This window comes from Trachypithecus francoisi, unplaced genomic scaffold, assembly GCF_009764315.1.
Source record: "Trachypithecus francoisi isolate TF-2019V2 unplaced genomic scaffold, Tfra_2.0 Lachesis_group8, whole genome shotgun sequence".
Lineage (NCBI taxonomy): Eukaryota > Metazoa > Chordata > Mammalia > Primates > Cercopithecidae > Trachypithecus > Trachypithecus francoisi.
In genome coordinates this window covers 101,742,495-101,766,529 of record NW_022681473.1, presented here as the reverse complement: position 1 = coordinate 101,766,529, position 24,035 = coordinate 101,742,495, and the positions used below count along the sequence as shown (strand labels likewise).

Below are 24,035 nucleotides of genomic sequence, written 5' to 3'. Positions count from 1 at the left end.
AAAATTTTCATGTGAGAATAATGCACCTCGGGTTATGTATTTAGCCAATCTCCATTTTAAAAGAAGAACAAGAAATTGGGACCGTCATGGCAAATATAAGGTGCCATGTGTTATGTGGCTTGGCATTTTCCCTCCACAAGCTCCAGAGTGGACAAAGAACTCACCTGGCTTCTCTGGAGCCAGAACCAGCCCAGCATACCTGGAGCAGCACTGGGAACCTTTCCTCACTCCCCTACCACGAACACAAGCTCCAGCCAGGATGGAGAAGCTCCTCACTTGTGTATTCTCGTGGGATGCCCCTTGGAGCCCAACAACCTGTGCAGTCCAGAGGAAGATGGACAAAAGGGAGGGATGGGCTGGAGCTACAGCAGGGAAGCCTGGGAACTCAGGCCTCTTGAGAAAATGCCAGCAGAGAAATGCTGGGAAGGCCCTGTATTGTTATCTACTCTACAGTGCACATCCCCCTACCCCCACCATTTTAATGTCTTTGAAATCAGAATGCATTTTACAATGGACAACATCTTGGAGCTGTACTGGGGTTGGATAGCATTTTTTTTTTTCTTTCCTAGTGGTACATAAAATAGTGGTGCATCTTCATTCGATTTTGTCTTAGAGTCTATGAAATATGGTGATTAGTATGATAGTCATTGGCTATAGCAGCTGGGCTGAGAGAGCTGGATCTTCCAGGCCAGCAGCTGCCTCATCCCAAGGGTCACTTGGGTTTGTCCTGCAGCCAGGGCCCAGGGACAGTCTTTGTCTTTTCCTTCCTTTACTTCCTCCCAAGAAATTGGTGGCTGCATCTTGAAATCTGTCTCCCTTCATCCAGCCACCTACTTTTCAGGATGAGCCATAGGAGGCAGTGTGCCCAGAAGGACCTCAGACCATCGTGAGCTGCATTTGAACAGCACTAGTCCCTTCATCTCACTGAGCCATTGGCTTGTGGTCTGATTGCTTGTTTCATTTCATTCTTTTGCTTGGTTTGATTTTTAAAGTTGACATTCTCGAGGGCTTACCTGTGCCTGGCACATGGCCATGAGTCATCTTACTTAATACTCACAATTATTGTTATCTCTATTTTGCATATGGGAAAACTGGGCTCAGGAAAGCCAAATCATCTGGCTGAGGCCCCAAAGTTAGTAGGTGGTAGAGTTGGGACTTGAACCCAAGTTTTTTAGTCCTCAGCTCGAATGTCATACTAGCACCTCTCAGGCTAGAGTACCTCCTCTGTGGCAGTGGATTTGCTGATGTCTGAATTCCTGCTCAGCTTGATATTTATACAGTGAGAGCCAGCCAGGCAACCCCTGCTTGTAAGAGATGCCAGCCCCAATTAGATAAGGTGCTGAAGACACGATAGAAACCAGGGCTGACACCAGGTGTTAAAGATAGCCCTGTACCAGCCGGGCTCGGTGGCTCACGCCTGTAATCCCAGCACTTTGGGAGGCCGAGGCGGGCAGATCACGAGGTTAGGAGATCGAGACCATCCTGGCTAACATGGTGAAACCCCATCTCTACTAAAAATACAAAAAAAATTAGCTGGATGTGGTGGCGGGCACCTGTTGTCCCAGCTACTGGGGAGTTTGAGGCAGGAGAATGGCATGAACCCGGGAGGCAGAGCTTGCAGTGAGCCCAGATTGCGCCATTGCACTCCAGTCTGGGCGACAGAGTGAGACTCTGTCTCAAAAACAAAAAGAAACAAAACAAATTAACAAACAAAAAGCCCTGTACCAAGGTACTTATAGGGGTTACAGGTATTTAGGCATTTGCCATGTTTTCCCTTTTTTTCTATAATGTAAATATACTACATTTGTATTAGCAACAAAAAGCAACAAGAACAACCAATAATAAATAATAGATTAGAAAATCAAATGCGTGAGGCCTTTCTCAGAGCTTGGGTACAGGGACTGTCCCTCACCCTGCAGAAGTAACCGGCGCTCCAGAGAATGAATGCTCACCCTCAACCCCACCCTGACCTGCAGTGCTCACATTTGCCATCTACATTGTGCTCATAATTTTAAATCCTAGACTAGGTATGGCTCATGCCTGTAATCCCAGCACTTTGGGAAGCCAAAGAAGGAGTATCTCTTGAGGCCAGGAGTGTGAGACCAGCCTGGACAACATAGTGATGAGACCCCTATCTCTACAAAACATTTTTAAAAATTAGCCAGGCATGGTGGCACATGCCTGTAGTTCCAGCTACTCAGGAGGCTGAGGTGGCAAGATCACTTGAGGCCAGGAGTTGAGGCTGCTGTGAGCTATGATTGTGCCACTGCACTCTAGCCTGGGTGGCAAAGTGAGGTTCTGTCTCTATTAAAAGAAAATTAAATCCCAGTTTACATCCTCCTCCTCCAGGAAGTTCTCCACAAACGCCCCAGCCACAATGTGCATATGCTCCTGAACATCAACTGTAGTGGACACTGTGGAGTGCCGCCCAGATCCCCCTGCAGGACCACAGCCCTCATCTCCAACTACTGGGAGTGTTGGCAACTGCCAGTTCTGGGCAACTGCCCACTGCTGAGGAGAGATGCCTCTTTCAAGGCCACACTGCTTTCCCTGGGACAGCTATAAGCTATGACATCTATGAGAGGGGATTAAAGGCCCTACCCTGTTGCCCTCATTTTGGCAACTGGTAGGGTGCCCTGTGGGGTGGCCCGATGCCTTTGTAGTGACTTCTCCCTCTGGCCTGTCCTGCTTCCTCACTCCTTTGCACATCTTGATCCTGAGAGCACTCCCCAGTACATTTCCTACAGGCTGATTTCCTCTTCAGAGTCTACTTCTAGGGACCTGTATTAGTCTACTCTGGCTGCCGTGATAAAAATACCACAGACTGGGTGGATTAAACAACAGAAATCTATTTCCTCACAGTTCTGCAGGCTGGGACGTCCCAGATCAAGGTATCAGCAGGACTGATTTTACTTAAGGCCTCTCTCTGTGGCTAGTAGATGGCTGTCTTCTTGCTGCATTCCCACATGGTCTCTCCTCTGCGCGCGCATCCCTGATGTCTCTTTTTATTTCCAAAGCTCCTCTTATAAGGACTCCAGTCAGATGAGGTTAGGACCCACCCTAAGGGTCTCATTTTAACATAATCACTTCTTTAAAGGCCCTGTATCCTAATGCAGTCACATTCTGAGGCACTGGAGGTTAGGACTTCAGCATATACATTTTGTGGGTTGAGGGAAGAGCATAGTGCAGACTGTAACAGGACCCAGCGTGCAGCATCTATGGCACCCTCGGGTACCTTTCAAGTGGGAAGGGGTTTTCTTCCCAGTTGCACTAACAGAGCCTTTGAATTCAGCAAACGTCTGTTGAATACATACTGCCCGCAAACTACAGTCAGGAGTTGGAAAAGAACAAGATGGTATGTTTTTTTGTTGTTGTTCATTCCAAGAACAAGAGGAGGAATGAGCAAGACAGGTTGTAACTCTTGTGACGTCTACATCTCAGTGAAAAAAAGAGACTCCTAAATAGGTGTCTCCTGCAGCACTGGGGTGTGTTTCAGTGCTGCAGGACCCTGCAGAGGATGGGTGATGGCTCAGGCAGGAGGACATGGGTGGATTCTAGGGCAGGAGGATTCTGGACAAGACTCGCTTTGAAGGATGCATAGGGACTGGAAAAGCAGAGGAAAGGGAAGCAAAGGCAAGAGTTTTCCAAATCCCTTTCTCATTTGTAAAGCAGGGATAATAATTAGACAAGATCAGGCATGTTCCAGGTAGTACGGCCATAGACAGGGAAAATAATTAAAAGCCTCCGACAGTTGTTTTGAGGATAAATGAGACAGTATATCAAAAAAACTTAGCAAACTATAAAACCTTTTACAAGTATATGATGCTATCATCAGCAGCAGGGAGTTGGGGGAGAAGCTGAGAGCGATGGTCAGGATGGGGGCAGTGAGTGTGCCTCACACACCTCAGGCCCCTGACACTGCTTTGCACAGTGCTTTATGCCCAGCAGGTTCAATAGATGCTGATTGAGTAAATGAATGTCAGAAGCAGCCCAAGGCGCCTGATCAATACATACATGCAGGCCTCCCGCTGTGGGCTCCAAATGGGAAGAGGGCCCAGTTGGCTTTGCAGAATACAGCATCAATATGACACATGCTTCATTACCTTAGAACTGGAAGATTTGCTGCATGGTGGCATTCCATGTCACCCCACATGGAATTAGGCACTTTGCTTTTCCCCAAGGCTCCGGAGTGATGGTGGTGGGTAAGACATGATCCATACTCTTCTACTAAAGCTGGAAGAGTGGGTGTGTCAGACAGGGATGAGAGTGTGGAGGTTGGGCAGACCCTCTTCCACCATCCCTTCTGACCCACTGCAGGAGGTGTGCCCTGTTCATTGATTGGACATGGCATCACATTCATCCCAAATGGCATCAATTGGCGGTTTTCAGTTTGGGGTAGCAAAGTACCTGGAAGTCATGTGCTTTGTATGGAATGCCTTGGAATGCTGATAAGTTTAATTCTATTGTGTAAAATAAGAAGACTTTTGTTAGCTGAAAAGCCAACTATATTATCCGTGTATTATGCTTCAGTCACAACCAAAACTCAGGCTGTCAAGTTCATCAACTCCTGATGCCTCCCAACTCTGCTCCTGTGCCCCTGTGGTCCCTTTTCTCTGTGAATATGCCACACCAGCCTCCCAGAGCCCCAGGCAGAAATCCTAGCGTTACCCTTGACTTCTTATCTCCCTGCTTGTCCCATACCCACTTTTGCCCCACACCTATCCAAGGACCAAGGACCATGAAATTGACTTCCAGTTTAACCGCTGATTCTGAACAGGTCTCTCTTTTTTTTTTTTTTTTTTTTTGAGACGGAGTCTCGCTCTGTCGCCCAGGCTGGAGTGCTGTGGCCGGATCTCGGCTCACTGCAAGCTCCGCCTCCCGGGTTCACGCCATTCTCCTGCCTCAGCCTCCCGAGCAGCTGGGACTACAGGCACCCACCACCTCGCCTGGCTAGTTTTTTGTATTTTTTAGTAGAGACGGGGTTTCACCGTGTTAGCCAGGATGGTCTCGATCTCCTGACCTCGTGATCCACCCGTCTCGGCCTCCCAAAGTGCTGGGATTACAGGCTTGAGCCACTGCGCCCAGCCCTGAACAGGTCTCTCCATCCTCATTCCCACTATCTTCATTCAGATGACCACAATTTCTAACCTAAATTACAGCCAAAACGTCACTCCCCTCTGAGCTCTGTTCTACACCATACACCTTTCTAGAACACCAGTCCAATAGGGTCATGTCTCTGGGCCCAACCTCTCAGTGACTTTCCAGCTGACAAGACCCAATCTGGCCTACAAATGTCCCTGCAGTTTAATTATCCTCAGCATTACTGCCATACCCTACATTTTTGGCCAAACAGAATTGTTTGCTGTTTGATGATTTGGGCCATGTCATATTGTCTCTCTGGAACACGCCCCCCTCAACCCCTCTCATTTAGCAGGCTAAGTTCTCCTTCTACTTCATCCCGGATGATACTTACTTCAAGACATCTTTCCCCTCCATGGGATGAGATGCCCATTCTGCAGGGCCCTCACTGCCTGCATCCTGCCAAACCTCATCATCTCTTATCTGGATTCCTGTTACAGCCTCCCAGCTGGTGTCCTGCTTCCACTCTGGGCCCCTCCTCTTCATTCTCCACAATGCTATCAGCATCACCTATTTGAAAGGCAAATCTGATTATGTGGCTCCTGCTGCCCTTAGGATCAAGTATAAACTCCTAGCATGACTTTTATCGCCCTCTATGATCTTGCCTATTGCAGCCTCCCCAGACTCAACCCTTGCCAGGTCCCTCCGCATCAGCTATCCAGAATCTCTTTCAGGCCCTCCACCTGTTTTCTATCTCTGTGCTTTGCATATACTGCTTCCAATGTCTAGATCTTCCACTGACTCCCAGCTCTTTACCTGGCTAATTCCTACACATCCTTCAGGTGTCTGTCTGTTGAACATGACTTCCTCTAGAAAGCCTTCCCTGAATACCTGAACTTTCCTGAATTTCCTGAATACCTGAGGTTATGTATCTCTCTCCCTGTTCCATTTCCTACTAACTATCACCCATAGATGTAATTGCTTGATTAATTGGCTGTTGTTTCTCCTAGAATGTGATCTGCAGAGCCATGTATATTTTGTTCCTGCTTATATTTCTAGAACTATATAGGACAATGCTTAATAAATATTTATAGAATCAAGAATGAATGAATACCCATTTTTGTTTCGATGACTGGAAGGTAGCAAGCCTGGTTCACTCAAGTATGTGGGGCATGGATCATGCTTAAGAAGTGTTTGTTGAATGAATAAATAAATGATGGATCAGCTCTGTTCAAGCTCATCTTATATGTTTAAAAAAATGTGTGCTTGATCATTTGTCCTACTAGCTGTAAAAACTTGCTAGCAAAAGAGTGGCAGAAGGCCCAACATTTTAAGAAAATTCTTAGCCATAAACCTTAAAATCCCGAGTTGGAGAATTCTCATTATTAAATGCCAGGAGTTGGTCTTCTCCCTGGAGACCTCTGCAAGAAGCCCTCCCACTGACACCCTGTGTCCGTTTTTCATGGCCAGAGCCTGGCCACCCAGTGGCTCCGCCGCCCCGATGGATCCACTGAATCTGTCCTGGTACGATGATGATCTGGAGAGGCAGAATTGGAGCCGGCCCTTCAACGGGTCGGACGGGAAGGCGGACAGACCCCACTACAACTACTATGCCACGCTGCTCACCCTGCTCATCGCAGTCATCGTCTTCGGCAACGTGCTGGTGTGCATGGCCGTGTCCCGCGAGAAGGCGCTGCAGACCACCACCAACTACCTGATCGTCAGCCTCGCGGTGGCCGATCTCCTCGTGGCCACACTGGTCATGCCCTGGGTTGTCTACCTGGAGGTAGGTGGGCCCCCCGCTTGCTCCAGCACTTTCTCCAGCAGGGCCCTGCCCTGGACACTGGGGACTCTAGCTCCCCACTGGCTTTTACCAGTGAGTTTCCTGGTGCTTCCCCAGGTGGTTTTTCCTTCATTCTAGGCTTACTTTTTCTCCTTTCGAAACCGGTAGATTGTTTGCTTAATAATCACAACTACCAATTGTAAAGTGCTTGCTAAGTGCTGGGCCTCATGTAAGGACTTTAAACATAGCGTTTTTCTATATAACCCTCACAGCAGCTCAGAGGCTGGCATTATTGCCACCATTTTGCAGTTGATAAACCAGGTGGTCAGGGAAGTTGAGTGACTGCTGCAGCATCACACGCTGGCAAGTCCAAGCTGGAACTCTGGCCTCAGAGTTAGTTCCTTACGTCATATTGGAAATAGGAGCAACTGGCGAGGATCCCCAAGGAGGGGCGTGTTTATGCTTCCAGGCCCCTGAAACCTTCATTCCCATCTCCCCACTTCAGAAATGGGGCTGCTGCTCTATGCTCCCCATATCACCTCTCCTTCCCGCAGCTTATTCTGGGGCCCTGTCCAGGACCTCCAGGTAGAGGCTGCCATGGACTGTGCTGTAGCCCTTTTGTTAGGAATCATTGTATAGTCACTCATTTCTCGGTCCAGCTCTGCACCTCAAAATGGGGAGTAGGCAGCACAGTCTAGACACTGTACCTGATGCATTGCTGACACAGACCCAGTGAATACTCTTGGTAACCCTGGGAGTCCATGTTACTCTTCTCACTTTACAAACAGTGGCTCACGCCTGTAATCCTAGCACTTTTGGAGGCCAAGGCAGGCAGATCATGAGGCCAGGAGTTCAAGACCAGCCTGGCCAACATGGTGAAACCCCATCTCTACTAAAAATACAAAAATTAGCCAGATGTGGTGGCACACGCCTGTAATCCCAGCTACTTGGGAGGCTGAGGCAGGAGAATTGTTTGAATCTGGGAGGTGGAGGTTGCAGTGAGCTGAGATTGCACCATCGCACTCCAGCCTGGGTGACAGAGTGAGACTCTGTCTCAAAAAACATAAAATTAAAATAAAATTAAAATAAAAAAATAGGAAATAGAGGCTTTGGAGAAGAAGTTGCCTTTCTTCACCCAGGTCACAGGGAGAAATGCTGTTGGAGAAATCCCAAAGCAGATATTCTTCTCCAGGAAGACAGCTTCAGAGCCAGCAAGCAGATGTGGGAGCATTTAGGGATCATCAGTGGGCACAAGCCGGATCCTGCCACTTTCTCTGCCCGGCTTTCTAGGGTGGCCTGTCCAAGGCTGAAGCAACCTGGGAGTCTGGGTGCATGGGAAGGCATGGGAGCAGGCATTTAGGAAAATGCCGGTGCTCTGCCCACTGAACCGTTACCTTCCTGCCCTGAGCAGAAGAGGAATTGACCAGTGCCTCTGAGGCCATCCCTGCCTGAGAGGGAAGGGGTTGTTGAAAGAAAATGCCAAAGCTTTGTAGGTTTAAACAGAGGAGACATCTAGACGAGGAAGCTCAGGTGAGGAGGCGAGACTGGTGGAAAGTGGCTCACCTTCCTGTCCCCGGACCCCCAAGGGGCTCGTGCGCTTACTGTTGCCACCACCACCCCGACCCCAAGGGAGCTCTGATCCACCCCTTGGTTTACTACAGCCAACTCAGGCTGCAAGTTCCAGAATGACCTAATTGGATATTAAGGAAGAACCAAAAGGAAAAACAAATACAAAACCACATACAAATATTCAGTTGACACAGGCCAGGAGTCCAATTCCCCCTGGATCCATGTTTATGAGGGCCCCTAGACTCTGTCTATGCCTTCTTAATTCTTACACTTGATCCTCTCCTTCTTCCCTCTTCCAAAGGAGGTCCTAGATCTCAGACCATAGGGGAAAATGGCAGAGCAAACAACCTCTCTGTGACTCAGTTTCCTCATCTAGAAAATGCAGATAATAGTATCGTACATCATAGCATTGTTGAGGATCAAATAAATTGATGTATTAAAAGTGATTAGAATGTACATGGCTCACAGTGAGCACTACGTAAATGTCAGCCATGGCGATGATGATTAAGATGAAGATGACAATAGACATCCAGCACTGCTCCACATAGGGAGGACTCCTCATTCCTCTTCACCGCCCCATGGGATAAAGAGGAAGGAGAGAGTACTCCCTATGTTCACCCCAGGCAAGTAGGTACCCTCTTCCCAAAGGAATGTGTGTTCTGCCCGGGGCTCTGGGCATGGCTTCTGTTGGCTTCCAGACCCCCTGTCTCTACCCAGATACTTGGGTAGGGACAAATCCATACATGGGCTATAGGGGGTTCTCAGGAACCTGTAAGTCTTTCAAACAGATCCTTTAAACATGCTTGTTCACCTTATTTTAAAGGTGAAGCTGAGTGTGTCAGGGGAGGAGGGTGCAGAAGCAGTTCTCACAGGGCAGGGCTCAAACTCTCCCACAGCATCTCATCAAACTAGAGCTGGGCACTGAGCCTTGTTTAATGGACATTATCTCAGAGATTTGTTGTCCCTAGAGAATGTCCCAGGTGGTGTCTCACCTTGCCCTGATGTCCTGTCAGCGCACCCTCACAACCATGCACTGTCTCCTCTTTAAGACATGTTCTTGTCATCCAGACTTTTTCCTCCTGTTCCATTTCCAGCAATGCCATGCCAGCACCTGTCTGGCTTAGGACTAGGTGTGCATTATTTATCTTGTTCAGTGTACAAAAAGCACACTGGTTTTGGAGTAAGAGGACCAGATTCAACTCCCAGCTCTACTCCTTTCCATCTAGATGCTATGGGAAGAGTTCCTGATGTCCACCTGTGCCATTCCATGTTAGCTTCACAACCCTTTAAAGACGGGCTTCCTGTGTGCATTTATTTTCTAGATGAGAACAGGAGACTGAGAAGATGAACAAAGATCTCAGAGTTATTCATTCACTCAGTCAGCATTGACTGAGCACTCTGAGGTCTTACCCCAATCCTTGTGCAATGGGCTAAGGCACTGGCCTGCTGGGGATGCAGAGGTTGACAGGGCTCCTACAGTGCAGCCTGCTGCAGGTGACAGTGGAACAGTCCCCATAAGAGGTGTGGGGCATGTGGCCCAGCATGGGGGTGTCAGGGAAGACTTTCAGGGAGAAGTGATGCTTTAGGAAAAATTATCCAGGAGAGGGAGGGAGACCCTTGCATTCTCAACAAAGCCACCCAGCAGGGAGAGGGAGTAGCTGGCTGGAGGTACGGAGGAGAGGTGGTCATGTCATTTGCCTCTGAGGCTTACTGTCTGCATTCTAAGACATGAGCGTCAAGTGGTTGGAACAGTGCCGACACATGGTAAATCCTTAGTATTATTATAGTTATTAGGACTTAGCTGAGCCAGCTCAGGGCCCATACTGCCGATCTCAGCTTTATGTGAGCAAGAGCATTAAGAAATGATGCCTGGGTGCCTGGGAGTATGAAGAAAAGAGCCTTGGGTTCAACTAGCAAACCTGGGACCACTCCTTCCTCTGCTACTAAATCACCAAGTGATCTTGTTCTGTTTTCTTCTCTGACCCTCCCTAGTTTTGTGCACCCTTGAAATAATCATCTTTCTTTTTCACACCTCATGCTTATCAAGTGCTTGTCACATAATTACCTCCTACTTTGATAAGCTAGATGGTCCCTTCCAGGACAGCTTAGGAGAGAGCATGGGATGTGATGCTTCAGATTCCAGCTCTGCTGCACACCTGCCGGGTGAACTTGGCCACGTTACACGGCCTCTCTGAGCGTAAGCTCCCTCACCTATGAATGGGATAAGCAAGCCTTTCTTGTAAAAGTCTTAAGAACTGTACATGAGATAAAGTGCCATGCCCACAGTAGATGTTTTACGGACAGTGGCCACCAGTGCATTTTCTTGAGTCTTTAAATTAGCAGCCCTAACTACTCTCCAAGGCAGCTTCCCCTGGGACCACAGAAGAAATCTCGTTGTTTTTCTGGGCTCCAGATAGGCCAGTACAAGTACAGATTTAAGATGCCCATGAAGGCAGGACTGTGTCTGAATTGCTCACAACCGTGTCCAGGAGCCTAGGATAGAGCCTGGCACACAGTAAGTTGCTCAATAAGTGTTTGTAGGAAAGAAGGATGGTAGAGAGGAGCGAAGGAGAGGCGGAAGACAGGGAGGAAGGCCCTGATATCTCAACCTAGATCCCCAGGGACCTGAAAGCGGCCCCCAAGTACCAGTCCTAGGAGGGGCTTCAAAGTGGGATGTAAACCAGGTGGCGCTGGTTCCCTGCCCAGTGGTACCCTAAAGGCACACTCTGTTTATGCCAGGAAAGCCCTTTATGTGCCCTCCTGCCTCCACCCCCAAACTAGACATCCAGCTGTCAGCTCCTGCCCACCTGGTCAGCGCAGCAGCACAGGGAGCCAGGAGAGGCCCTGGTACGAGGCCCCCATGTGAGCCCCTGGGAAGACAGTGCCACATGAGAGGCTTGCTGTGTTCTGGGGCAAGCTGCTGTTTCTGCCACACAAGATGACAGCAGCTGCCTTGCCCATCATTGAGCTTAAATGCCAGCGTTTGGTTGGATGACTAGGAGCAGAAGAGAGGGCAGTGATCAGAATGAGCAAGGTTATAATTAGCCCTGCTGCCGAGCTGCACAGTGACACGCAGTCTGCCCTACTCCAGGCTGCGGGAGGGGGCTTTCCCGCTCCTCTCTGCTCCTATTGATAGAAACCAAAGGTGCATCTCCCTGTCCTGACTCCATCCTCAGGGAACTGGGGCTGCTCCAAGCTTCCCGAGTGCTAGCGACAATCTGCCATGTGTGCCTGTGTGTGAATGGGTGGTATGAGGTGGGGGGGGCAGTGTGCGTGCATGTGTGTGTGTGTGTGTGTGTGTGTGTGCCTGTGTGCATGTGTGTATGAGAAACGTGCTCCTGCCAGGAGCTAGACTCTTCATTTCCCATCCTACCAAGGACACAGCTCATCACAGCAATCCCTCTGCCCACCCCAGCTCACTCGGGTGTTTCTCGAGCACTAGCCCAGATCTGCCTTCTTTCGTTCTCTGGGTATAAGAAGGAACAGAAATTTCTTCTCTGTTTCATGGAGAGTCTTCATCTTCACCATTATTCTTAACAGACAATTTTGGGGCCCTGACTCTGCCATGTACTGCGCCTACCACTGAAGGGCTTGCCTGGTGCAGCCAGAGCCTGGGCCAGAGCAGGACCAGGAACTGAACCCACAGGCCTTGGGGAAATCACTGCACTTTTCAGAGGCTCGGTTTCCTCACTGGTTCTCAGTTTCCTCATGGGCATTCTAAAATTTTACCTGGAATCTAATCTACAGAGGTATGGCTGAGTGGCAACACAGGGAAGCCAGTGCCATTGGGAAGAGTTTAACGTGATGCACAATATCCCTAGAAACCAGATGCTCGGCCTGCCACGTGGGGTGCAGGGGGAAGCAGCAGGCTTGGGTAAGGAGGCAAAATCAGGGGCGAGGGAAAGCCCAGGCCACAGCCCTATTGGGGATCCCACAGGAAACTCAAGGCAGAGCAGATTAAACAGCCTAGGGGGCCAGGCACAGTGGCTCTCACCTGTAATCCTAGCACTTCGGGAGGCCGAGGTGGGCCAATCATGAGGTCAGGAGATCAAGACTAACCTGGCTAACACAGTGAAACCCTGTCTCTACTAAAAATACACAAAATTAGCCAGGCGTGGTGGCAGGCGTCTGTAGTCCCAGCTACTCGGGAGGCTGAGGCAGGAGGATGGCGTGAACCCGGGAGGCAGAGCTTTCAGTGAGCTGAGGTCGCGCCACTGCACTCCAGCCTAGGCGACAGAGCGAGACTCTGTCTCAAAAAAAAAAAAAAGCAACCTAGGGTTGGCTAGTCTCAATCATCCTGGCAGGCTTTGGGCTATAGGGGTGATCTCTAGTTGTCTCTCTGGTACCTGAGATAATTTGGGACAAAGGAAATATTGGCTTGATGTGTGTGTGAGTTAGAGAAACAGGGTGGCTGGCTTGCATTTGAGAGGCATCCTAAGTCAGTCACTTTCTGTCTTCAGGAATTAACTAGCTCTGGGACGGGAAATCTCTCTGTGGGTCTGCGAGGCTCTGAAGTGCCAGAATATCAGGAACAGAGAAAATAGAAAAATATAGTCAATATAGGTGTCTCTGTGATGAATGGATGCCAAATACACAAATACAGAATCTAAGGAAACACATAGGGTTAACAAAGATTGCAGAGATTAAGATTGAAAGTTGAGGCCCGCCGTATAAGTTGGCTGTCTTTCTTCTAGCACAGTAATTGGCATTAAGTGGTCTTATGTATCTGCGAGAAGACGAGCGAGGGGCAAGGGCCTCAGACACCCAAGGGCATCATACCCCATACCCCAGCTGAATGCCCGCAAGACTCGCAGCTGCCTCCTGAGTCTGTGACCTCATTGGCTCCAGGAGTACCAGGCTACAGGACCTAAGCTAATCTCCCCCTCCTGCTGTTCATCCATTATGTTGCTTTATCGCCAGGTGGTAGGTGAGTGGAAATTCAGCAGGATTCACTGTGACATCTTCGTCACTCTGGACGTCATGATGTGCACGGCGAGCATTCTGAACTTGTGTGCCATCAGCATCGACAGGTGAGCCCAGCCAGGGTGGAAGAGGTTGCTCTGGCCACTCACCATTCCCTCTGCCCCAGCTTTTCTCAAAGCCAGGCTGTGTCTGGTGTCTGTGGTGCTGTGCAGCTGGCTATGTGCATGTGGGTCCGTGCGTTTGTGTGTATGGGCGTGCATGTGTGTATGTTTGGCTAGGAGAGCACACACTCCCTAAAGAGAAGCCATCTATGGGTAGTGGTGCTGCCAAGCATACGCAGACAGTGACTGGTATAAAAGGGAAAGACTGTGATTCTGATGGAAGCCTTAGCTCTATCACATCTTACTCACGTGACCTTGGGCGGATCATGGACGTTTTCAGAGCTCTCAGTTTCATTTTCTAGAAACCCACACTGATGACACCTGCGGCCCAGAGCTATAGTATCTGGTTATGCATTTTATGTCCTTAGCACATGGCCAAGGGTCCCAGGCCATGCACACCTTGCTGAGCCGCATCTTTGGAGCCTTCCACTAATTTGCACAGATATGACCCTACCTCCCTCACAGCATTCTTGGAAGATGAAATAAGTTAATGAATGAGAAGTGCCGGGTAAACAAATGTGATGAAGGATTGTAAACAATTGCCATTGTTAATTCCTAGTAACTAAGGCTTAAATCTTGCTCTGAGGGGCCTGGCTAACAATTTATCAACAAACATTTCCACCTTTCATGGGCTCAGCACAAGTGCAGTGGGTATAGTTTCAAAGGTGCAAAGATCCAGGCCATGGTTCTTTGAAAAGCCTGAAATCTGAGTGGAGCTATTTAGAATAACAGATATGAGCCAAGAGTAAACAATAGCTCACCAGTAATTAAGTGTCTGGGCTTTGCCAACTGTCCTCGCCATCTTTGTTTGGGGACAGGAGGGAGGGTTGAGTTAGCATCTCAGGCAAGCTTCATAGAGGTGTGTCAACTTTTTAGCCCCAAGGAGTGAGGGTGTCTCTGGTGTGTGCATGTTGTGGAGTGAGGGGTCCCTGGGCCTGCACCCCAGAATCAGGGTCCCCCGCCCTTGCAGGTACACAGCTGTGGCCATGCCAATGCTGTACAATACGCGCTACAGCTCCAAGCGCCGGGTTACCGTCATGATCGCCATCGTCTGGGTCCTGTCCTTCACCATCTCCTGCCCACTCCTCTTCGGACTCAACAACACAGGTACGTTCTGCTTTTGTTTGCCTGGGGCTCGGCTGGCCCTGGGCCCCTGCTCCCTCAAAGGGCCCTGAGGGAGCAGAGTTCCTGGCACAGATATGGGTGGAGGCCCAATGGGGGCCTATCGCCACCCTGGACTGAGTCCAGGCTACGTGTCCTGGGCCAAGCCCAATTCAAGAATTGTCCTAGGTTGGCAGAGAGGAAACTGTGGTCCAGGACACAGCAGAGTTGGATAAGGAGTGGGGATAATGGTTCAGGGGGATGTCTGGGAATTTTCAACTTTGGTTATTAAGTTGAGGAGGCAAGACATGCTTCACAAACTGCATGTGTATGTATGTGCACATGCACATGGGATGGGGAGGCTTACTGGGCTTCCTTCTGCCCCTGACAATGGTATTTTTGTAATGAAGTTGCAGCCCTCAGGGCCAGCTAAACCCAGGCCAGGCCTGAGTCACCTGGAGCAGGAAAGCTAGAAGCGAATAGGAGGTGAACTGACCATGTGCCCATTTCTGTGGGAGGCAGAGTTAGGAGTGTCTCAGACAGAGAGAACAAAAAGCCGACAGCGTGGAACTTTCTCTCATCAGGGTGGCAACAGCGATGGCAGGTGTGCACCTCTGGAGATCGTAACAACATAGGATACAGTGAAGCGTTGAAAATGTGTGGTTCAGTATCTATTATAAGCATCACAGGAATTCGAAGTGGGAATAGCACTAAACATACTTGGATTAATGCAGGAAGGCCCTGATAGAGGACAGGCATCTGGTAGACCTGGAGTGCACACAAACATATGAAACACATAGGAACACAAGTGAGTTCAACAAACAGAGCCAAGTTATCTTGCTGCAAACATTAAAAGGTAGCCGACCCCTCCCAAGACACAGGTCAGACTAAAATGATGGTTTACTCTTTTAAAAGTTTTTTTGTGTCATTCCTTCTGGATACTCCAGCTTCACTTTTTATGCCCAGACATGACAAAACTAATGACGAAGTAATGAGGGAATAGTAATGGAAAGACTTGGGAGCAGTCCATCATCATAGCTTAGCTTTTTGCTCACAACATGTTTTTAATACTCTGGTTTCTGCTGTGCGTTTATATATATCTAAGATGACCAGGCAGCCTTAAACATCTAGTTGCATTCATGTTCTCTGTAAAATCGCTCCTCATTCCTGGAAGACATGAATGGGCTCTTGTGGAATTATGGCCCAGTGGGCGCGCTGACTCCCTGCCCGCCTGGGCTCTCCCTCCCTCAGACCAGAACGAGTGCATCATTGCCAACCCGGCCTTCGTGGTCTACTCCTCCATCGTCTCCTTCTACGTGCCCTTCATCGTCACCCTGCTGGTCTACATCAAGATCTACATTGTCCTCCGCAGACGCCGCAAGCGAGTCAACACCAAGCGCAGCAGCCGAGCTTTCAGGGCCCACCTGAGGGCTCCACTAAAGGTCTCAAGACACCCCCCCACCAACTCCAAGTGTCCCCACCTAACCATTACCAAGAGGGTTCATCCTATGCTCAGGTGGGGGCTTGGGACACCTCAGCAAGGGTTAGGTCTAGGCTAAAGGAACTCCCAGGAGCTGGGGAAGGGCAGATTTTGAAGGCATGGACCTCAGCGGAGTAATCTGAGTCTCCAGGAGAGGGAGGCAGGGTCCATGACACTCAACAACAGGGAGAAGTCTTTGCTTGGAGATCTTTGTGACTGAAGGTGGCAACTCTTGCTTGGTACCCCCGTGGGCTCCTCTCTTCCTCTTTTCTGGTTTCTCTGTCTCATTTTAGCTTCCTCTGACTCCTCCATCCTCTTTCCTTTACCTTCCATACTCTCTGTCCTCCCCTCCAAACACACATCCCTTTTCCTGACTTTCTCTCCACTATGCCTCTCCTCTGCTGCTCTTTCATTTTCCCCCGATGTCTTGTGAATTCTCCCCTTCACTCAGTCCTTCACAGAAGGAAAGAGGATGGAGGAGGAAGGAAAGGAAAGAAAAGGAAAGGAAAGGAAAGGAAAGGAAAGGAAAGGAAAGGAAAGGAAAGAGGTGCCCACACAGAAGGAACAAGAGCTCTTGGGTTAGACACATCGGGTTCAGATCCTGTCACTGCCACTTTTTTTGCTGAGTGACCTTAGGCAAGTTGCTTAACTTCTCTGAGCCTGTTTCCTCATCTGTTAAATGGGAATCAAAATACCAGCCCCACAGGGTGGTCTTGAGGATTCCATGTGAGAAGGGATGTGAGTGTGCCTAGCACAGTGCCAGGCCCTTAGCAGGTGCTCCGTAAAAAACAAGGTCCTTGTGTCCCTCGTCCTACCTACCACTGTTTGTCTCATTCCAGCCTTCTCCCTTGCCCCAGCTGCCTCCTCTGGCCCCCACCCTACCGATCTCTGAGCCCTTCTGCCCAGTCTGAGTTCCATGGACTGCTGCACTTTGGGTTTCTCTCCCTCGCCATCCCCACCACCTTGTGTGACCCATGTGCTGGCTCACTCCACAGGGCAACTGTACTCACCCCGAGGACATGAAACTCTGCACCGTTATCATGAAGTCTAATGGGAGTTTCCCAGTGAACAGGCGGAGAGTGGTAAGTGCTCAGGCCAGGGACCCAGAGCCAGGTCTTTCTGTCCCTAAGGAAGCCCACTGGCCATGGTTCTGAGACCTCAGAAGCTGGTCAATGGGAGAAACACCCCCAGAAACCCCCACCTTGCTTCAGCTGAAGGCAGACTCACTGTGCACACCTCCAAGCAGGCATGGAGTGAGACACCTTGGTTCTGCAAGGCATGGATGTGCACAAGAAAATGGTTGGCCATACCAACATAATAAAAATGATAATAATGGCTATTCGCATTTCTCAAACATCTACCATATCCCTATTATCTCATCAAATCCTCACCTCGACCCCGGGAGGTAAGTCTCTTTGATCGAACCGATCTTCAGTTGACAGAAGAGGAAACAGGCTCAGAGAGATTAGGCAACTCACCCATCTCAAGAGTTGGTGACACTAAGCCCAGACCTGTGTGACTCTGAAATCCACACCTGTGTTCTTTCCACTGACATGAGCTGCCTTATGGATGGGCAGGTTCTGGGGGAGGATGGAATAGAGCAACTGCAGGGACTGGTGGTGGAGCCGTCTGTGTACATAGAGCCCTCAGGTGCAGAAGCACAGCAGACCCCCGCCTCTGCCAGGTGGTGGCTGTACCAGGATGCAAGCAGCAGGCATTCCATCCTCCAGAGGGATGGAGAACAGGGCCAGAGAACCCAGAGGGCCGCATACAAAATCCAGGTCAGGTGTCCTGCCTTCACCTGCACTGCAAGGACAGGACTCTAAGAAGCTGTTTAGGAGGCAGATGCCAAAACAGAGCCTCAGTCAGGGCCAAGGCAGCAGCCCAGTTATGCCACCTGGGCACATAGTGAAGCTGCACTTCAGAAGTTCAGACTAACACCTCCAAGGCCTCAAACAGGAGAACCTACGGAAGAACCCAGGAGGTCATGAGTGGATCCATGCCAGGGCCCTCTAGGTCACCCCAGCAGGGAAGATGTGGGGCGCCGGGGGTCAGCCCTTTGGCACCTGGATCAGTCTATCCAGGAGAATATGGAGCCCATGTGTGTATGCAGGTGCAGATACCCATGAAGTGGGAGCACTGGGCCCCTTGTTTGACAGGGAGAACAGGGGTGGCTGCCCTCTTTGCAGTCGGAACATGAGTTTCTGGAGGCAGGACCAAACATCATCAGCTCTTGACCCCAGCAGCCAGTGCGGCACCTGGCACTTTGCTAACAGTAAGTGTTACTCAGGCTATAAGAGACAAGTCCCTGGTACTCAGCCCCGGCAGAACCGAGGTGGGGTATTAAGGCTGCATGAGGATTGCCATGGGAAAAAGGACAGGGTCAATCCTGCCAGGGCTGCCATGGGTCCTGGGTCCCATGCCTCAGTGACATCCTTGCTTCCCTGGCAGGGTGACCCTGTGGTGTCTGCAGGAATCTTCAGAGGGGGAAAGGGAGGGGCCAGTGAGATGGGAGGCTGATGCCTGGGAACTGGCCCGGCTTTACCCAGAGCCCTCTGCCTCTGGTGCAGGAGGCTGCCCGGCGAGCCCAGGAGCTGGAGATGGAGATGCTCTCCAGCACCAGTCCACCCGAGAGGACCCGGTACAGCCCCATCCCGCCCAGCCACCACCAGCTGACTCTCCCCGACCCGTCCCACCACGGTCTCCACAGCACTCCTGATAGCCCCGCCAAACCAGAGAAGAATGGGCATGCCAAAGACCACCACAAGATTGCCAAGATCTTTGAGATCCAGACCATGCCCAATGGCAAAACCCGGACCTCCCTCAAGACCATGAGCCGTAGGAAGCTCTCCCAGCAGAAGGAGAAGAAAGCCACTCAGATGCTCGCCATTGTTCTCGGTGAGTCGGCCCTGGCTGCTGGCCACAGCCCCGTCTGCGAAAGGTCCCATTCCCTGCCACGTCCTTCCTAACCATGGCTGCAGGATCATGGGGCTAGCGTTTCCTCAGGCACAGGCCAAGCCCATTGACATACAGACAGCCCTATTAGGTATGTTCTGTACTTGTGCTCACTTTACAGATGGGCAAACAGAGGTTTAGAATTTATAAAACCTGACCAAGAGGACCCGTGGTTTGAGCTCAGGTAGTCTGACTCCAGAGTCTGGGAATTTGATCAGTCTATTATGCTGGCACCAGAACCTCATGTGCCTGTGTGCCCAGGAAAGTCACTTTCTCTCTCTAGACTCCCCATCTGTAGAGTAGGTTACTTCTCAGGGTTGTCATGACAATCCATTGGTGAAAGCATTTTCTAAGCTACAAAGCGCTATCCGTATGTAAGTGTCATTATTATGGTTTTTATTACTATTGCTCTTGTTGAGGAATTGGGAAATTCAGTTCACTTCACTCAAGCAAGATTCCATAGGACCAGAGCTGTGAAAAATAAAAGGGATGTTGAGGAGTGGCCCCCAATCTAAATGAAAAGCAGCCCTTGTCCACAAAGCAGGATTTTTCAATAGAAGTCTAGAAAACCACGTGGTAAAGGTCAAAACCCAAAAGGTGGACTGATATGGGTGGCTGGGAAAAGGAGGGACCCCTGTGACTCTGTCTTCCAGGAAGCACCTGAATCCCCTTTGACTGCCTGATGATCCTGGGGCGTGAGTGGGGCAGCTGTTACCTCCCTTCTTTTATGAATGACAGCACTTGGTTCCGTGGGACCACTCATGATCATGGGACTGGGATGTGGTAGGCTGGGATTGGAGCCAGGCCCTCTGCTGCAGTCCACAGGGGCTCGGCCCTGTGGCCCTACTCTTCCCAGACACCATTCAGTCTCCAGGGATGCCTCCTGTGCCTGTAGGGCATTCCATGTACACACTGTTCCAGGCTGAATGTCACACCTGCGCAGGAGGTCCTGGAAAAAGTGCACCCGAGTTAGGTGAGCAGAGCAGGTAGGCGGCCGCCCTGGGTGACAGGGCATAGTTCAAGGCAGGGATGAGCAAGTGTGTACCCACCAAGACTGGGGAAATTGGGGGAAGGCTGGAGCAAGATCATTTGTGGACCTGGATAGGCCGGAGTTCAGCTCTCAGCTTCGCTGCTTGGATATATTGCAGAGCTGGTGTGAGCATTTTTCTTACGTACCTCATGGGGATGCTATAAGAACTAAGTGGCATTGGTCTATAGCCCTCAAAGATGACCTGGAAGTAGAGTAGATATATCCATTTCTACTGGCTAACCAGGGTCAGAATGGTAACCTTTTGGATTTATTGTTAACCCATGTACCCTTTCCTAAGAGGTGGGAAAGGGACAAATGAGGAAAGCTGAAGGAGCTGAAGGGATCCTTCACTGCAAGTGGGTGTCAGAGGCAGGTCTAGGATCCAAGACCGGGACTCCTCCTACAGTGCTGCTGTGGCTACAGCCCGCCGTCTTGGCATATGTGCCCGGGCATACTGGGTGCGGCTGTTCCCAGTCGTGCCTCCCCGGCCCTGGGGACCAGCCTGACCATGCCCTCTCCCTCAGGCGTGTTCATCATCTGCTGGCTGCCCTTCTTCATCACACACATCCTGAACATACACTGTGACTGCAACATCCCACCTGTCCTGTACAGCGCCTTCACGTGGCTGGGCTATGTCAACAGCGCCGTGAACCCCATCATCTACACCACCTTCAACATTGAGTTCCGCAAGGCCTTCCTGAAGATCCTCCACTGCTGACTCTGCTGCCCGCCCGCACAGCAGCCTGCTTCCCGCCTCCCTGCCCAGGCCGGCCGGCCTCACTCCTGCGAACCGTTGGCAGGAAGGCCCGGGTGGACCAGCCTCCTCTTCACCCCGGCAGGCCCTGCAGTGTTCGCTTGGCTCCGTGCCCCTCACTGCCCACACACCCTCACTCTGCCAGGGCAGTGCTAGTGAGCTGGGCATAGTACCAGCCCTGGGGCTGGGCCTCCCAGCTCAGGGGCAGCTCATAGAGTCCCCCCTCCCACCTCCAGGCCCCCTATCCTTGGCACCAAAGATGCAGCCGCCTTCCTTGACCTTCCTCTGGGGCTCTGGGGTTGCTGGAGCCAGAGTCAGGGCCCAGAGGCTCAGTTTTCTCTGTTTGTGGGGCTTGGCATGGAGCAGGCGGTGGGGGAGATGAACAGTTCACACCCTGCAAGGCCCACAGGAGGGAAGCAAGCTCTCTCGCCAAGGAGCCAGGCAACTTCAGTCCTGGGAGACCCATGTAAATACCAGACAGCAGGATGGACCCCAGAGATTCCCAAGCCAAAAACCTTAGCTCTCTCCCACACCCCGATGTGGACCTCTACTTTCCTGGTGAGTCCGGACCCGCCTCATCCCATTACAGCTCCCCAAGTGGTTTCCACATGCTCTGAGAAGAGGAACCCTCATCTTGAAGGGCTCAGGAGGGTCTATGGGGAGAGGAACTCCTTGCCCTAGCCCACCCTGCTGCCTTCTGACGGCCCTGCAATGCATCCCTTCTCACAGCACTTACTGGCCAGCCTGGGGCCTGGCAGGGAGGTCAGGCCCTGGAACTCTATCTGAGCCTGGGCTTGGGGATGTCAGAGGTTCTTTGAGGGGCTGCCTCTGCCACACTCTGACGCAAAACCACTTTCCTTTTCTATTCCTTCTGGCCTTTTCTCTCTCCTGTTTCCCTTCCCTTCCACTGCCTCTGCCTTAGAGGAGCCCATGGCTAAGAGGCTGCTGAAAACCATTTGGCCTGGCCTGGTCCTGCCCTGAGGAAGGAGGGGAAGCTGCAACTTGGGAGAGCCCCTGGGCCCCAGACTCTGTAACATCACTATCCATGCACCAAACTAATAAAACTTTGACGAGTCACCTTCCAGGACCCCTGGGTAGAAGGGAGCAGCGCCACTTCCATGCTTGGCATTCAAGTGTAGCGAGACCCCTGTGTCTGCAGGGTCTAACTCAAGGGAAGCCAGGTCGCCCCCACTGCTCCACCTCCCGTGTTGCAGCTCCTGCTTCCTCTGAAGGACCCATTCTTTGCCCTGTCATCCACCAGGGAAGAGAAGGCTCTGTGGAAAAGTGGCCTTGGATGTACTGACATTGCCTGTGTCTGCCTGTGTCCCTTGCCCTGTCTTCTGTCCCGTGTCAGGATCCCCTTCCTCTAGGGCAGGCTGGGAGAAGCAGAGAAGGCCCCTGACCACTGCGGCCTGTACAGTTCTCCCTCCTCTCAGTCTCCAGGCGGGTCCCTAGCTCCAAGTCTTCTGGGGCCACAACTTGGTACTGCCCTGACAACAGAAACTTGACTTTCTACAAATGAAGCGTAAATCAACCCAGTGAGGGAGGAATATTCTTACCACCTTGAGAATAACTGCAGTGATGACAAACAAGGTGCCGGCACCCACGGGCTCAGGCTCTGGGGAGCTGTCAGGGCGTAATTTGCATGCTAAATACAATATTTTTAGCACCAAAGTTTGGAGCACTTAAGTTGCCCTGAACAGTTAATTATGGACTTTGATCTTCTCCCTGAACCTAAAGGTAGTGCTAAGCCCGGGAGAGGCTCCTGTCCCCAGGAGCACCCTGATTCTGGAAGGTGTGCAAAACAGGCCCCTAGTCTAACTCAGGGAGACCAATGACCCAGTGACCATCTCCTGGGGAAAGCATCAGGTCCCCAAGAGGGCTAGAAGCCCCAGGTACCCAACCCATCCCCATTGCACACATACCATGCTCAAATTCTGTGAAAGATCTTGACCCAGATGGATGCTTAAAAGTACATCCCACGATTAGGAATCTTATGAGGGTATACAGGCTTATCAGATGTGAGGATTGGAAGAGATGACAGAGAGAAGCAGAGGAAAGAAGAAAGGGAGGGAGGGAGAAAGGGAGGGAGGGAAGGGAGACCCAGAGCAGAGTGAAAAGAGCATTGACAGGGAGCAGAGGGGAAGAGGGCAGGGCAGGGGCGGGAGGCGGGGCAGAGGAAAGTTGCCCACAGTTGTCACGAGGCTTCATGTCTTTCTGCCAGACAGCAGATTGACAGCTAGAGTTGGCAGGGGGAGGGCTGGGCTCCACCCTCTCTCCCCCCTCAGCACTTCAGGGGCAAAGAAATGGGAGGAGTAGGACCCGACACGACACGGGAACACAAGGTGGAAGGGGGTGGCCCAGGCTCTGACTCTCTCCAGAGAGGTCCTGACGATGGTCTCTTGCTCTTGACGACAGGGTGGAAAGGAAGCCTCCAGTTTTCACTCCTCTTTGCCTTTCCCTAGGTTTCTGTCTGTGCCTGTGCCGCTCTGTAGAGTGCCTTTTAATCAAAGGATCATTCATTTGCCTTTACAGCAGATAGAGTCTGCACCCTTGCCCCCTGCCCTGCCCTTTCCTAGAGCACAGCCCAGGATCACCACCTAAGGGCCAGGCACAGCGGGGCACTTTGCACATGTCATCTTAGATGGGAACCGAAATCACACAGTCACAAAGGTCACACAGACCCAGAGGTGACTGCAAGTCTTCAAGGCTTCAGGCCCTCATTCTTCCTCCTGAAGGACTCTCAGATGGCCCTGGGCTGGGGAAGGGTCCTGGGAATTAGAAGATGAGTTGTCCAGCAGGCTAAGAAATTGCATTGCTTCATCCACCTAGCTGCTGTCTTCCTCAGGGAATACTTATTGAGCAATTCTTGTGCTTCAGGCCCTGGGTGAGGTGCTGGGATTAAAACAGTCAAGAATGGTCACCGGCCCTGCCTTCGTGAGTTCAGTCTAGCGGGATCACAACAATGTAAGACTCCGTTTTCCCCAGGGCAGAGCCCTGGGAGGGCAGACACAGCACGGGCAGACACAGCACAGGCACACGCTGTGCACTTCCAAGGCACCATTCTATTAGACGACGTGTGACACAGCAGCCTTGGTGTGCCTTGGCCTTGAACAATGAGGTAGGGCACCAGTGGGGGCAGGAAGACTGACAGCATGGACCACTACTTCCTGCGTGGCTGGGGCAGGAGGCCCTGAAAG

The 24,035-nt window shown here is 51.0% G+C and overlaps 1 protein-coding gene across 1 annotated transcript in view; it reads left to right on the top strand.

The window, feature by feature from the left end:
• The window catches only part of DRD2 (dopamine receptor D2), a 40,722-nt gene extending 19,019 nt beyond the window's left edge, over window positions 1-21,703 (top strand). Inside the window, exons 2-8 of the mRNA XM_033206347.1 lie at window positions 6,550-6,865; window positions 13,352-13,461; window positions 14,486-14,622; window positions 15,868-16,058; window positions 17,092-17,184; window positions 18,667-18,994; window positions 20,606-21,703. Of these exons, the coding sequence (XP_033062238.1) occupies window positions 6,581-6,865; window positions 13,352-13,461; window positions 14,486-14,622; window positions 15,868-16,058; window positions 17,092-17,184; window positions 18,667-18,994; window positions 20,606-20,799 (1,338 nt within the window). The 5' untranslated portion in view covers window positions 6,550-6,580 and the 3' untranslated portion in view covers window positions 20,800-21,703. The remainder of the gene's footprint in view (window positions 1-6,549; window positions 6,866-13,351; window positions 13,462-14,485; window positions 14,623-15,867; window positions 16,059-17,091; window positions 17,185-18,666; window positions 18,995-20,605) is intronic.
• Window positions 21,704-24,035: the final 2,332 nt, after the last annotated feature.